General features: G+C 36.2%; 1 protein-coding gene, 1 long non-coding RNA gene and 1 other non-coding gene across 3 annotated transcripts; 1 reads left to right on the top strand and 2 right to left on the bottom strand.

The window, feature by feature from the left end:
* Window positions 1-275: 275 nt before the first annotated feature.
* On the bottom strand, window positions 276-1,437 carry LOC139192200 (uncharacterized). Its single transcript, XR_011576145.1, has 2 exons — window positions 1,039-1,437; window positions 276-502 (listed from the first exon to the last, which is right to left on the bottom strand). It is a non-coding gene; the product is annotated as an uncharacterized lncRNA (long non-coding RNA).
* MIR396B (microRNA MIR396b) lies at window positions 1,076-1,243 on the bottom strand. The gene has a single exon (NR_120946.1). It is a non-coding gene; the product is annotated as a microRNA MIR396b (primary transcript).
* A 10,049-nt stretch (window positions 1,438-11,486) lies between the features above and the next one.
* Window positions 11,487-16,020, top strand: LOC108171407 (zinc finger BED domain-containing protein DAYSLEEPER-like). Its single transcript, XM_017327486.3, has 2 exons — window positions 11,487-11,743; window positions 13,227-16,020. The coding sequence occupies exon 2, from the start codon at window positions 13,249-13,251 to the stop codon at window positions 15,820-15,822; it is 2,574 nt and encodes an 857-aa protein (XP_017182975.2). The 5' UTR covers window positions 11,487-11,743; window positions 13,227-13,248; the 3' UTR covers window positions 15,823-16,020.
* Window positions 16,021-16,763: the final 743 nt, after the last annotated feature.

Genomic DNA, 16,763 nt, shown 5'->3' with positions numbered 1-16,763 from the left:
GATAGATTTTGACCCCTATGGAATCTGAGAGTCGCATGTACATGTATGCATATAAAGTGACTGCACTCTATCTGAACTCTCTCTCTGCCACTTTATCAACCGACACTAGGGTATAGAGTTACAGACCCATAAGCATGTAGGATAATGTAGCACGTTAATGTTTGAAATTATCAAATCTTAATTAGCATTTGAATCGAATCCAAAGGAGATATATCGCCTGCAATACAAGGAACCAAGACATATGCAAACAATATAAAGCAAGATTAACTAAACAGTTAAACCAAGTCCACTGATAATTAAACAATATAATTAAAAGACAAGAATCTAATCTTGCTTGCAGGAGTTAATATAAAATATATCAATCATTAAGCAGAATATAAAGTACAAATGGATCAGAGATCGAACTATAAATCAAGAATGTTCTCTGAAGTCTCGATCCGAGAGAGGGGGAGTTACCAGGTGAAGATTTCTCCTCAAAGAACAGCATTGTAATTTGTCACCGCTGAAACAACTCACAGAGGAGATCAATCAAGCACTAGGGGTAATAAACATATCGGAAATTTTGTATAGGCAAAACTCGTGATTGTGTTCTATTTAATTTGTCAGAAATATGTCAGATCCCCAGGTAAGGACAGAAATATATCAGATCCCCAGGTAATCATACATGAAAAACTCCAAAAACTTCGAATAAAATTAGGGTTGAAATCATTTTCCATTGTAGCATGGTTTACAAAACCATCACCTACTTAAAAACATCACAGACTGGTTCTTTTTATGGGAATCGAGCAATAAATCAACTTAAAATCATGTTTAAACAATCAATCACTTATGCGTGGATAGCATAAAAATCATGTTGGAATACAATCATGAAAGATTGAAATTTTTTCTTCTGGTATTTGAGCAATAAATAAACTTGAAATGATGATGAAAAATCACTCACTTATCAGTGAGTCAAACTGTGCAAAATTACAAAAATAGGTATAGATGTTTAGGGTTCATATAATATCTAAGAGAAGAGAAACGATCAAGAAAATATACCAAGTTATGAGGGACAATGGAGATCCATTATGTGAGCGAATTTTATTGAGCCTATCTGTATCTTCCCACAGCTTTATTGAACCGCAAACCAAGTTAAGGGGAATAGAGATACTGAGTCGACTCACTCCAAAGATCGGTCGATCTCGCCATAGATGGATGCAGTTCAAGAAAGCTGTGGAAGAATACAAAGAGGATCATCATCTTCTATGCATTTTAGAGAAAGAAAGAGAGGGAAACGCCAAGGCTATGGATATCTAGAGAGAGAGATAAGATGGCTACGAAGCTTCGGCCAATCAGCGAACGACAGGAAGAGCAAAACCCCAAAAGCGGAGATGCAGATGCAGATGCAGCAGCAGAAAGGGTTAGCCTGTTAGGCAGAGGAGGAGGAGGTAGAGCTGTAGGTTTAGGAGAAGGAGAGGTTGGTATTTATAGTAAAAACTGGAGGGTGTCTCTTTTTTTGTATTAATTTTTTTTCCTTGTATTTTTATATTTTTTACCATCAATCCCGAGAAGAATATTGGGCCTGAGATTTTACAGAGTCACAGATTACACTGTACTGACCTCCACCCTTTTATTTCAAACCCTATTAAAAGCTGACTACGTTCGATACGCATCAATAGTGGCCCTGGTTATTAAGAAAAAAATAATAATAAAAATGATTTAAAAATTTTAAATTTTAAGGATAAGGATAAAATAAAGAATAAATTGAATAGTACAATAATTAGCTTTTTAATGTAAAAATATAATTTTTCGTTAAAATAAACAGTACTGACAATTTTTCGTTAAAGTTTCTTTAAAAAAAAAGGTACTCCCTTTATTTAATAACAGCTAATTAAGTGAAAAACCGATCTTAATAAAAATACGTGCGGTTGGATGCAAGTTGGCGGATCGGACGGTGGCTGGTTACCCTAGTGGAGGCAGGCTATTGGGACCCCTTTCCAGATCTGTCTCTTTTATGTATCGGTGGAAAGGTTTTGTTTGCCTGACTTGCTGTAAAGCATGTGGGTTGCACTTAGCAAGTTTTTACCCTAAACCCTAATCAAAATAAACTCCACAGTTTTTTTTTAAGGAAGTAAGTATTTCATTAATCAAATAAAATAAGAATACCAATACAAGTTCATGATTACAAATGCAACATAAAGATAATACAAAACTTATTCCATATAATAATACTTAACCAAATAAAGTACGCTCACAACATCAAAACTTTGCATCACTTTCTAATAAATTTACAAAAGATGCAGCATCTTCGGCAAAGAAGGCATGCTATGAGACATCACGAAGATGTCCTCATTGTCCTTTGCCAAACAAACAAACAACGAAACCACAACTTAAACAAAACAAAAACACAACACAACACATAGGTATGATTCCTCTATCATTAGAAACCGGCCATATCTAACCAACATAAAAGATAAGCTCACAAGACCTAAGTTGTACGAGCCGGACCTAACACCTTCAAAACACATGAGCTAAACATCGTACCATCACATGAAGACTTTGCAGCATCAAGAAAACATGATTGTGAGTCCCTCAAACCACTACAACGACCCCAACAAAGGAAAGACCACACCCTTTGATGATCTTGCAATCGTCTACAAAAATACCCTGCTATTAATGACTTTCAACAAACTTTGAGCTTCCTCTACATAATCATTACCAGACACACAAATTAAGCACAAAATCACCATCTTAGACTTGAACAGCAATTGTCGTTTTAAGATCTGGGGTTGAGCAGTAAGTCAAAATCACTACAAAAGCTCTCCTCCTTAGAAAGAGAGAGTGGCCACAACCACAAAGACTCTTTTCGACAAAGTGGTCACTACAGAAAAAACATGAAAATAAAAGAAGGAAGGGATATATAAGGATTACCGCCGACCTTAGAGGCAAAACTGGAGTCGCCGGTGGCAGTTTTTTTTTTTTCTCCTCTTGCGCCTAGGGTTTGTTGGGACGCTTCTAATTAGGGATTTAAAAATTCTATTTTGTTTCAAACCCAAAAAATAAAATAAAATAAAAATCTATTTTGTTTCTTCATTCCCTTACTTTCCCCCTTGTTTCATTTGCGGAAAGGTATTGAATCTATTGATCGGAAACTAACATGTAAGTTTTTTTTTCCTGGATGTAAAATGGAAGGTAGATTTCTCGTGTTTGGGTAATGCTGGGAACGTAAGCGGTGAATGTTGTTTTTTTATTTATTTTCTTTTTCATGATTGATTTATCCATGAATTAGAAACAAATTCTGCTTAATTTTCCAATTATATATTTTTCAACAAATTCTGCAAATGGTGTTTCAATGAAAAAGGAAAATCAAATCCAAACTTGTCGGAGAGTTTCGCTTTCTCGCTTATTTTCCTATAAGGGGGTGAGAAAACCACTCAAAATTGAATTTACTAAACAATGGGTTTGTATCTCCGTTTGACTTTGGCTCATGAGGCGACGGTTTCATGTATATCTATATATATCTACATATATATATATATATATATATATATATATATATATATATATATATATATAAGTGAGCACCTTAAAATGGTGAAACATTCAAAATACCATGAATTGTCCTTTAAGAATTTCATAAATTACAATTGAACCAAAAGAATCTAAAGTATTTAACCATATTTTTATCTATATCTATATATATAAAGTGAGCACCTTAAAATGGTGAAACATTCAAAATACCATGAATTGTCCTTTAAGAATTTCATAAATTACAATTGAACCAAAAGAATCTAAAGTATTTAACCATATTTTTATTTTGAATGAATTTAATATTTAAAATTATAGGGAAAAAACAAAATAAAAACAAAAAGAATCTAAAGTATTTAACCATTCAAAATACCATGAATTGTCCTTTAAGAATTTCATAAATTACAATTGAACCAAAAGAATCTAAAGTATTTAACCATATTTTTATCTATATCTATATATATAAAGTGAGCACCTTAAAATGGTGAAACATTCAAAATACCATGAATTGTCCTTTAAGAATTTCATAAATTACAATTGAACCAAAAGAATCTAAAGTATTTAACCATATTTTTATTTTGAATGAATTTAATATTTAAAATTATAGGGAAAAAACAAAATAAAAACAAAACTTCCCACGTTAGTGGGTGGTTTCACCTCATTAATTCATTTCTTCTTTTTCTTTTTAAATAATTTTTTTTAAATTTGTAAATTAATTATTTAAATAAAAAAATATAAAAATGCCAATTACCACACACGTATGCGTGCGGCAAGAGGCTAGTATAATATAACGATAATGAATCGATTACAAATTCTGGAATGACAGCTTGACTCTATCCATAAACTTGAAGAGTGAAGAGCAACACAAGTTAGGTAAAAAACATAGACTTTTCAACCCAAAGTGTCGAGCTTGATTCGTTCTGCCGCTAATATCGCTTTTATAACAGCAAAACGTGAATATGAGGTAATTCCTTTTGAAAAAGCCTATCTTATAAAAACAAAACAATAACAGTAATTCTCAAAATCTCAGACCTATTTGGGGGAGGAGCCTCTTGATCTAATTTGAATATTTAAACAACTGACACCTACACTATAGTACAACTTTTCCAATGTGGATGTGGTCCAACGAGTATATATACCCTTCTTTTGATTAAACGATCTATTTATGCACATAAATAAACCATCAAGTGATTATTCTGATAAAAATTCAAATGAACATAACAAAATAAATATATAAATTAAAATGTTAATGAGATTATTTCAAAAATGGAACTCTCTGACACTTCATGTTTTGAGCATAATAGTTTACAATATTAGTACAAAAATTAACGTTAAACTATAAAATGAGAGATAGTTTATGAAGAACCTCACTTTTGAGATAATCCCTCTATAAATTATAGTAAAAATGAAATTGCAGTCGAAATTAAAATAAAAGAAGTGTGGAAAAATAAAAATTGGGAGGAGTCACATGGCGGCATGTTGGGGCGACCCCACCCGTGGGAAGGTGTGAAAGGGTATGTGACAGTAGTACACTCCCGTTTTTCACGGAACGGAGGTCGCTTTGTTGGGTTGTTCTGGCAGAACACGATGCGTTCCACTCTGTGGAAGCTCCTAAACCTTAACAATGGGTTGGTGTGCAGGTTAAGGCACTATGCACACACCCCTCGTCCCGAGAGCTTCTTATATAACACGAATACACCATCATCGTTGTGATACAAACTCCACGTAAAAATAAATTTGCGTATATCATCGTGGTATCATAGAAACTTTCTTTCTTTTCCTCTTTCACATTGGATTTATGATTTGTGATCACTAATCATGGGATTGAGGCTGTCTCCGGATCTCATACTCTGAAACCTTTAAATCCAGCAATTCGTACCGTTCAAGAGTGAGAGGAAGATATCTGAACATTAAAAAGAGATTGTGTGTGAGGCAAGCAAGAAAAATAGGGAAATGGAGACCGCATTTAAATTGAACAATCTACGAACTCTGGAGTGTGAGATCTTGAGAGGATCTTAATTCTGATCAGGGATGCTATGTTTTGTGATTATGCTATGGGGTCCTCCAACGTGCATGTTTAAGTATTTAAAACCGTCTTTAAAGTTAAAAACACAAATCCTAAGAGATTGATAAAAGAAAAAAAAACGATTTTAAAGCTATAAGCAGCTGGCACTCACTGATTAATTCTTTCTTAATCATCTTTTCACCGAAATTAATCTATCATAATTCATCACTTGTCATTTGTCAATTCCTTTTTTTATTTTTTTTGGTAAACCATTTGTCAATTCTTTTGATGGTAGTCTTCAACCACCTGTCTTTCTCCCACTATTTGATCCACTTTTGCTGCATCATTCATCACCCTGGGCCTGCACAGATATTTCGAGCAATTGGGATTGGGATTGGAATTGATTAAGATAATATAAAACTAATTTGTATTTTCTTTTGTCCAACCATTTTATTGTTCTTATATTTTTTTTCTTCTGAATAAACGATAGTGTCTGCACTAATGGGGTAAAGAAGTGGGTTAAGCCTCACAATGAGATATCAATAATGTAGTTCAAATTTGCCTTTGGCGAGAATCGAACCTAAGACCTCTCACTTATCAGTGAATATGAATATTATTAGACTATAATACTAAGTGGCATTGTTCCTGTTTTTTTCGTTTAATACGATAATACGTATCTTGTTTTGTACAGTTAACATGGGATACATAGCATAGTGTTGTAGAGTAACATTATCTTACTAGAGGAATTTGACATGTTATTTACTAAAGCTACTGTCAATCTAATCAACAAATTTGAACGAAAACCACAAGTTATCAATTAGGCTTATCATGAGTAATTTGCTTTTTGGCATCTTTAGTGAAAAAATCTTAGGAAAACTAATGAAAAATATTTGAAAACTTTGAGTTTTAACTATTTGGATAAAATAAAGGGTAAAGTGAATAGTGTTAGGATTGACTTTTTAGTGTAAAAATGTGGTTTTTCGTTAAAATGAACCGTACCAGAAGCTTTTCGTTAAAGTTCAAAAAAATCTTTGCTTTTTATCAATTAGGCTTGTCATTGTACGCTACCCTAAGAGATTGTTTAGTGAAAAGCGCAAAGGTTCAGAACTCTCAATTTGAGTTTGAACTTGCACGGATGCATTTTTTAAGGTCATCGGCTATATTTTGACGTATCGTTTGACATAGAGGCCAAAAGTACATTGTCATCTCTTATATATCAAGACTGCATATATTGGGAGGGGGAGTAGTCTGCAACTAATGTATGGTGATCAAGATACCTTTTGTATTTAAATAAATTCATAAAACCTCAATACGCGCGTGATTATAACAAGTAGTGTCACTTCACATATTACTAATTGATTTTAGCATGAAAACTCAACTTATTTTACGATATCAAAGCAACTTTTTACCCACTTGAGAACCCCACGACCATACATGTTTCGCATTGCCATCCACTTTACCTCATATGTGTTTACATATATATATTTGGCTTAAGTGTTGCTACAGCCTACACATGAGGAGGTGTTTGTTGCATGGACTTTTACTTTTAACCTGAAAATATTTGAAATATGTGTGTGGGATCGACTAAATAGATGTTGACGAGTGATGCATGGTTGGTCTTTGTGTTCTGCATATCTGTCGGGAATAATGCATAATATTAGGTAAAGTTAAAAACCTGAATTTATAGAACATAGGGAAACTTGGTGTTTCACCCTAAATGCTAGTACGTTGAGCAGAATGTGAAAATGGTGATGGCGCTAAGGAACCAGATCAAAAGGCAGTCAGGTTTTGTGTTGTGCACGTGTAGAAGGCCGACGACAATTGCATGGAAATGCATGAATTCATGTGTCAGTATATCATTGACACCAGCTACCAACACGCATGCCCAACACGATTGAAGGGGTTTGTCGAGTTGATTTAACCCACGACTTTGTCTTTTGCCTTCCCAATTAGCATTTAGGCAGCCACCTCCACCATCTCTTTTGCTCTTTGCTCATGTTTTTTCCTTTCTTTTTATTTTTTTCAATTGTTATTAGATTTACTTGTGTGAGAGATGCTTTATGCAGACAATCTTATAAACATCTTCCTTAGTTTTACGTTCTAAGAACATCATGTGTGTTTTTAAAGACCTTATTACAATATTCTAGAACTAGTGGTGGAGCTATTATGGGGTTATTGATCGCCCTTGATCCTAACAACTTCAAAAATTCTATGTATATTTGTTGTGTATTGTATTTGACTCGTATAAACAGTTAAGACAAATTAAATTACAACTTCATCCTCCTAGTTCTTTTATTTCTTCTAGCATCTTTGTCTCTATTTTATCTCGTCTTGTGTACGACTCTATTGTGTGCACCTATACTTGATGAAATATCTTAGTTGACAAGCCTTGCTAGTCTTCAACATTACTCCACAATATATATATATATATATATATATATATATATATATATATATATCATGCATACACCCTCGACAAGCCTTCACAAATAATAGTAGTTGTCGACATATATTAGCATAAGCTTTCAGCATATGTTGGTAGGAATTGGCAAGTGTCTACTAGATGCTTGACGAAATGACCCAATGAAAAGGATGCGCTCATGCATCTTAATTATTTGTAGGAGATATATTCAACAAGAAAATAAAGATCAAAACATAAGTACGTGCGAGACGTAACGGAATTCAGCATATATGATCTGACAGTCCTTTACTAATTAGCTAGGTTAATTAGGTACGTAGCTAGGTTAACTTGTACCGTAGAACTAAGCAAATTAAGTAATGGGGGTGAGCGTTTCATTGGATTATGTACTACAATTTTAGCTCAAATAAATTGTATTGTGATCTGAAACAGAGGAAGAAGACGAAATCTAAAGTTAGATTAAAAAACTGAAGAAAGTCAAGTGGCCTAAATAGGGGTCCTTTTAATCGTGTTGTTACTGATAGACATGACAGTAACAATATTCACCTGGTTTGAAAAGTTTGTTTCCTTTTACTTGGGAATCATGCTAGCAAGAAATTTTTAAGTGTTAGAGCTTTCCACTAGTTAATTTAACCCTAACAATTATGATCCTAACTAGTCCTAACTTTGATTACTAAAATAAGTCTTCCATTGACTTCTCAACCTAATTAGGTTGATTAAGGATTAGCTCGATGCCCAACCCTAGCTACATGCCTCAAATCAACCCCTAACACACACACCACCATATGATCAATTCTAAAGACTTTTGAATCCTAGGATTTGCACTACGGAAGGCTGTCATTGGGCCACAGATCAGGCGTTTCCAATGTTTATGTAGTGTAGTTTTCACGTACGTACACTTATTAAACTCAATCTTTACTTTGTTTTTTTTTTTTTTACTTATATTGGAGGGTTCGAGACTGCCTTTCTTTTCTTTCTCCAAGTTAATGTCTCCATCCAAATGTACAATGATAAAAAAGCTAGCTACCCCTACCGGTGTACCAACTGTCAATTTGAGAATCTGCATAATCATCCAGTAGATTTGAACAAACGATTAGCTCATTGTACGAATAAGATTGATCATTCAATCTTGAGTTGTACATGTTGTACATGTAAAGTAGCACTATGAACGCATGTCTTCATCATGGAACATAATGATTAGGACATACAATTTCCTTTACCTTTTGTGTTGTTGTTGCACTTATACCATTTTGTTAATTTCAGAAATTTGAGTGCACCGTGTGACGATGTTGTTTAGAAAAAGGAATAAATTTAAAGAAATGATTTCTACACACCTGTAAATGAAAATTGTCTATTAATTCTTCTTTATTTTGTGGAATCAAAATGCCATATATAAACATGAATGTGCATCAATAAAAAAAAAGTGTGTCAAAATCGGATTTCGCTAAATTATTCTTTGTTTGCAGACTACCATGGTGTTTATTTCTTCATCTGCAGACTGCCATTAATTATATGAGACTCTCGTCAATGCAGTTTTTAACGAAAGTAGGGTATGCATGCAAAATTGCATGGACTTTCCTATTTGTTCGACTACTTAACTTAGCAGTTCTTTAGGAGATATTCATTATGTTTGAAACATAGGTTGGTACATCGCATGCCATTATACAAGTGGAGGGACACTTTAAAAATAAAACTTCCCTCTACTTAATAATGACATGTGGACATACCATCTAATGTTTTGGACACACTGAAAAATTATCTTTCTTTAAGCCAAATTTTGGAAATGTATATTAGTAGTACAAGAATCTTGCTAAAATCATTGTGTCGATGGTTAATTTTACAAATTCTAAGGATTTGGTCAAATTCATGACCAATTGAACATTGACGAGATACAATCAACGATTTGAAATAGAAAGGAATGAATTTGGATATGGTAAGTCTTTTCGATTTCTTCTTTTTCCCATTGTTATTAAATAAACATATTACAAAAGTAATGACTTAAGTCTTTCGACATCATGGCCGACCATATTTAATTAAAGAGTTATCCAGTCAATTTCGTTTCTTGACAGACATATAAGTTCATGTGTCATTATATAGGTGGATGGATACTTGAAAAAAAAAATATCTATCTTCGCTTGTATAATAACATATGATGTACCTTTCTATATGTTCCCTGACATATTGGTCTAATTAGTTATCCGGTTTATTACAACTAAGACCAATCCACTATATTAAGTCAGAATAAGATGGGATAATGTGATGTTGTTTCTGTTTATTTACTTGCTTTTTGGTTTATCCTCACATTTTCTCCGGGCGAAGTTTGTTTTCTCAAATGTTGTTCTTGTTTGATGCTGAATACATGGTTTCATTCCACATGACACCATGGTCACTTCTATTTAATTCAAATCGGCAGCCCTAACCCTAACCCAACACGAAGATAAGAAAAACCCTAACCCTAACCCAAACACGAAAACAAGAAAAACCCTAACCCTAGCCCAACATGAAGACAAGACTCCAACTCCATACGAAAACAATGAACTGTAGTTGTGTTTTAGGGTTGCAATATATTTTATGCATTCAGCATTGATCTACATAGTACATTTGCAAGATGCAGCATTTTTATTAGGTAGTCCAAACACGGCGTGTTCTTCCCAAACGTGATAGTTTACATTTTACAGATCATATTGGAAACTATGGTGTCATGAACCATGAAGAGGAGGGAACCTTGAGCCATAATTTTTCTAGCCACATTGTTCATCCCTGCAAGTTTTTTTTTGTTCCAACTGTTTATGTAACGCAATCACATTACATATAACATATGTGACTTTCAATTGACACGCAACCATGTTGGTGAGATGATTTCTTTTAATTCTCACTCGATGTATTTGATTTAAAGGCTAAAAAGACCAAGTAGCCGGAGAAAATGAGAGTGCAAAAATCATTATCCTTATTCATACTCCTAAAAAAAATCTACACAATTCTTAAGTAATGTTTACGTTCATGCCACTAACAGAAAAGGGGTGTGATATCCACACACCCATTTTTACTTCTCACACATCCTTTATTAATTTATGTCATTTAATCATCTTCAATTCATTCGATCCAACAACTAAAAATTAAGAGAATGTGTGGGAAGTATAGTTCCAATTCTTCATTTTTCTTGCAGTATGCCTATAAACCTTTCAACAGAAACATGTATTGTAACATGGTCACCCAAATTACATGCCCAAATGCCCACCCAAAAGGCCATGAGAGAGATTAAGAGAAACAAGACCCTCCCCCCACAAACCCTAACCCAAAGGTTGGCTCAAAGTCTCAGTCCTTTCCCCACGGCTCAGACTGGTCAAAACAAAGCATCTCCCAAAATGGCAACTGAGTCATGGACACATCATTGGGCTCAAAAATTACACCCTAACAAAAAAAAAAAGCAAAAAATGAAAAGAAAAGAAAAAACCACGTGTGGGCCCCCACCCGGATAAATAGTCCAACATATTCGGAGTCCAAAATTAAAAATAAAAAATATTATTGGACCATCTGAAACCCAAAAATAATTTGCCCTATTTTTTCAATCTGACCCCTCAAAACCAAAAAAATCTTATCCCCTTGACCCTTAACGAGTCCCAAAGTCCTCTTTTAGGTCCAATTAGCTTCTCGGGTTCCAAAAGCCCAATCTCGCTTTCCCCCTTTCTCTCTCTCTCTCTCCTTCTCCCTCTCGCTGGAAAAACCCTAGATCTCGCCACCGCCGGAGACTCGAAGCTCGGCCCTTCGAGCTTCAATCCGCCTCGCCGATCTCCTCCTCCGAAACCCCTGTGGTAAATTTCCAAACTTTACACCCATTTGTTATTTCTCTCTCTTTCTAAGATTTCGAAAGGTTTTCAGTTTTTCGCGTTCATAAGCTTGTGTCTCCGAAAGGATCTTAGTTTTGTGTTTAATTTGGTTTTTGCGTTGTGAATTCTGAATTTTGTTGTTTAATTCGTGTTTTTGTGTTGTGAATTTTGAATCTGTAGCCTGAGTATGCTGTGATTAACTTTAATTTCGTCTGTTAATGTTGGGTTTGAGTTAATTTCGAACCTTTGGTCTTCGTTCTTAAATTTTTGAGTTCGATCTGTTAAATATATGCGATTACTGGGTTTTTTCCGATCTGGGCTGCTGTTTTTAAAAACGTTCAAGTCCAAAGCTCGATCAGACGACGGAAAATTGTAGAGATCTGGGTTTGTTTTTGGAAATTTTGTACTGGTTTTAAATTTTAGCCCGTGTCTGGGTTTATTTTGTTTTCCGAGTTTTAATCCGGTGGACTTTGATTATCCCTGACCCATCTGGGATCCATCGTTACTTGTTAGAGCTCATCTTCTTGTTAGAGGATGAAGGATGGGTTTTTAATCCGATGGACTGTAATCCGAGGGACTGTATGTGATCTGGGCAGGTCAATGTCTGTTTGGGTTGACTTTTTAAGTTCATGTTTCTGTACGGCCCATTTGGGTCTGGTTGGGCCAGTTTTTTAGGAATATTAAGATATTAGGATATATTTATTTTAAAATGTTTAATACGATCCCTACAAAAAATAAAATTTGAAAAAGGTAATAAAACCCAAGGAATAGTTTGTAATTGAATAAGCTGGATACTTAGATATTAAATCTTGGATTATCATTTTTTCGTTTTTCGTGTTTTGGTATTACAATTTTTCGTTTTTCAGTTTTTTAGATTAGTTTTGCATAATGAGAATCGAATTTCTCCTTTCGGTCCAAAAATAAATTTGTAATTGGTATATTTTTGCTAGTTTGTGTTTTTGTTGTTGGGATTTGGAACTTTGGACCATGAAATTTGTTCCTGCTATATGCACAAAACTTGATTTGACTTAATATTTAGATGGTTCTGTATGATGGGGATGCGTATGATGTCGTGACATATTGCGGTCATTACCATTACAGTGGTGAAGGGATGCGTCAACAACGTCATTAGACCTTTCTGTAACTAAATACAATTGAAAGAATCAGAGCATTTTCTTTCTGTCTTTCGCAGTACATGAAGGCTTGCTATATTGTATGTTTATTGTTCTGTAGTAGTCTTATAACATTGAAGTGCGGGTTTGTTTCGCCCTTTGTTCATTCCATGTTTCATGAGGTTCTCTGAATGCAAGAAGCTGTTGTTATGTTGCTTCTGTGTATTTATATGATTTTTGGTTCAGGCTCAGATTCTGTGGCGAAGTTTTTAACATGTATTCCGTTATCACTTTGCTCTTAGTTTCAACATTTACTTTCTATTTTCTTAAAGGTTGTCCTTGTTTGCTGAATGCAGGATTTTACTTCCCAAAGACAACATGGCAACTCCTGCTGAAGAGACAATTGCCGCTCCTATTCAAGACAAAACGGCCACCCTCATGGAAGAGCCGACAGCCACCCCTATAGAAGAGCCGACGGCCACCCCCGTAGAAGAGCCTATGGCCACCCCAGTTGAAGAGCCAATGGAAACCCCCATTGAAAAGCCCATGGCCACCCCTGTTGAAGAGCACACAGTCGCCCCTGTTGAAGAGCACACAGCCGCCCCAGTTGAAGAGCACACGGCCGCCCCCGTTGAAGAGCACACGGCCGCACCAGTTGAAGAGCACATGGCCGTACCCGTTGAAGAGCACACGGTCGCCCCCGTTGAAGAGCACACGGTCACCCCCGTTGAAGAGCACACGGTCACCCCCGTTGAAGAGCAGATGGTCGCCCTGGTTGAAGAGCCGATGTCTGCCCCTGTTGAAGAGGCGATGGTTACCCACTATGAAGAGGCGATGGCTGCCCACTTTGAAGATTCAATGACTGCCCACTTCGAAGAGCCAATGACCACTCCTATTAACCACAAGAGGGCCACACCTGATGAAGACATGATGCAAACACCTGATGAAGAAAAGATGCTAACGCTGACTCCCTATGAAAACAATGAGGTGGAAAATACAGAAACACAGCCTAACAAGCGCAGGAAAAAGAAGTCAATTGTCTGGGAGCATTTCACCATAGAGAACGTGAGTCCTGGATGTAGGAGGGCATGCTGCAAGCAGTGCAAGCAAAGTTTTGCTTACAGTACGGGTTCAAAAGTAGCGGGTACCAGCCACCTCAAACGCCACATTGCGAAGGGGACTTGCCCAGCACTTCTTCGTAACCAGAACAACAATCAGTCTTCCCCATATACCCCAGCAACAAGGGGTGGCAGCTCTTCCAATCCACCAAAAAGGCGTTACCGGACTCCTAACACACCCCAAATTATATTTGATCCAGACCGTTGTCGCCATGAGATTGCAAGGATGATCATCATGCATGACTACCCCCTGCATATGGTTGAGCATCCTGGGTTTGTAGCTTTTGCACAGAATCTTAACCCACGGTTCAACATGGTGAGCTTCAATACTGTTCAAGGAGATTGCGTTGCAACTTACCTAACGGAAAAGCAAAGTGTCACCAAGTTTATTGAGGGCATACCTGGACGCGTATGCCTTACTTTGGACATGTGGACTTCCTCTCAGAGTGTGGGTTATGTGTTTGTTACTGGGCACTTCATTGATGCTGACTGGAAGTTGCACAGGCGGCTGCTCAATGTAGTGATGGAACCATATCCAGACTTTGATTCTGCTCTTAGTCATGCTGTTGCTGTTTGCCTTCATGATTGGAGTTTGGAAAACAAGTTATTTTCAGTCACTTATGATCAGCCACTGAGTGAGACTGCTCTTGAAAATCTAAGGCCTCTTCTTTCAAATAAGAACCCACTTGTCCTCAATGGTCAACTATTGGTTGGGCATTGCATTGCCCGTACTTTGAGCAGCATTGCAAAAGAAGTGTTAGCGGCAGGAAGTGATGTGGTAAAAAAAGTACGGGATAGTGTAAAGTATGTGAAGACATCAGAGTCCCATGAAGAAAAGTTTCTGGAGCTTAAGAGTCAGCTCCAAGTCCCAAGTGAACGGAGCCTATCAATTGATGACCAAACTAAATGGAACACAACGTATCAAATGCTGGTGGCCTGTTATGAGTTAAAGGAAGTGTTTTCTTGCTTGGATACATCTGATCCTGATTACAAACAAGCCCCGTCAATGGAAGACTGGAAGCAAGTTGAGACTATCTGCACATTTTTGAAACTTATCTTCGATGCAGCCAACATCCTTACCACTACGACTAACCCAACTCCAGTTACTTTCTTCCATGAAGTGTGGAGGATTCAGACAGATCTGACTAAGACGGTTGGAAGTGAGGATCCCTTCATTAGCAGCCTAACTAAGACAATGCAAGAAAGGGTTGAAAAATACTGGAAGAATTGTAGCCTGGCTTTGGCAACAGCGGTAGTTATGGATCCCAGGTTCAAGATGAAGCTTGTTGAGTTCAGTTTCAACAAAGTTTATGGTGAAGAAGCTCCCACGCATATCAAGGTTGTCGATGACGGAATTCATGAGCTCTTTCATGAATATTTGACACTGCCTTTGCCTCTCACACCAACTTATGCAGACGAAGGGAATAACTACGTTAAGACAGAGGATTCCCAAGGCGGAGCTAATCTAACAGACAACGGACTCACGGACTTTGACATGTACATCATGGAGACAACCAGCCAACAGATGAAGTCGGAGCTGGATCAGTATTTGGACGAGTCTCTGCTGCCCCGAGTTCATGACTTTGATGTATTAGGCTGGTGGAAACTGAACAAGATGAAGTACCCGACGCTTTCAAAGATGGCTCGTGACATTTTGTCAATTCCGGTATCTACAGTTCCTTCCGACTGTGTCTTTGATACAACGGTCAAGGAGATGGATCAGTACAGGACTTCCCTACGACCAGAGACGGTGGAAGCCCTCATATGTGCCAAGGACTGGATGCAGTATGGATCAGCCGACACGTCCACTGCACTTGTCAGAATGGAATATTAGATCGTAGGTCTCTTCCACCGTCACGAGCGATGGACGGGAAGTTGGCCGCCGGGAAGATGTATGATGGTAGGTGTTTGTATCATTTAACCTAGTTTATTTCTACCAGTTGGAGTTTTATCTTTTGTACTATTTTAAGAGGTGGAATGCTTGGACATGAATTTTTAGACTTAATTTATGGTAGTCTTAAAATTATGATGATTCATGAAGTTTGGGATATGGATGGAGCATTATATGCTTTGTTTTCGAGTTATTTTTGCTCGGAAAATACTTGGTTCCTTACGTGTAAGGTGGTTATTTTTCCTCATACACAAAATAGATTTTGACGTATGTGCAAAAAAAAAAAAAAATTCAGTTCATAGATTTAACGGGATTTTGGTACGTATCTAACCGTCATTGCCAATTAAGGAAGAACCTTCTTTACTTCGAAAACTTGTTCGCTACTTTTAAAATGATTGAAACCATTTTTAGAAAAAATATTTTTGGATTCTAAAATTATTTAAAGTGCTTCTTGTCAAAAAAACACAACTAAAGATTTGTTTTATTTTAATAAAAAAGGCTTTCAATCATTTAACAAGATTTGTTTTATTTTAATATAAAAGGCTTTCAATCATTTAACAGTACTTTCAAACGATTCCTAAGTTGTGTGATTTTTTTTTGGTCGTTCACAAATTTATAATGTTCAGCCTCACCACTCCATTATTTGTCGGAGAACAAATTTGATTTAGGTAAATAATTATCGCACTCCATGTTATTCATCTACTGCTTTCTTGCTTTGATCTTTGATCGAACAAATCAAATAAGAATCATAACACTGCCATGAAGAGAAGTGCAAAACGAAAAACGAGTGTGTGAATATCATTTTTGCTTGTGTCGGTGATTCAATTGGGAGTTTAAGCTCATAATTTTTTAACAAATGGAATTATATTGACGCATTTATTCGT

This window comes from Malus domestica, chromosome 02 (assembly GCF_042453785.1).
Source record: "Malus domestica chromosome 02, GDT2T_hap1".
Classification (NCBI taxonomy): domain Eukaryota; kingdom Viridiplantae; phylum Streptophyta; class Magnoliopsida; order Rosales; family Rosaceae; genus Malus; species Malus domestica.
This window is presented reverse-complemented; position numbering and strand designations above follow the sequence as displayed.

Coding starts and splice junctions, on each gene's coding strand:
- LOC108171407 (XM_017327486.3), top strand. CDS start 13,249: ATGGCAACTCCTGCTGAAGAGACAATTGCCGCTCCTATTCAAGACAAA.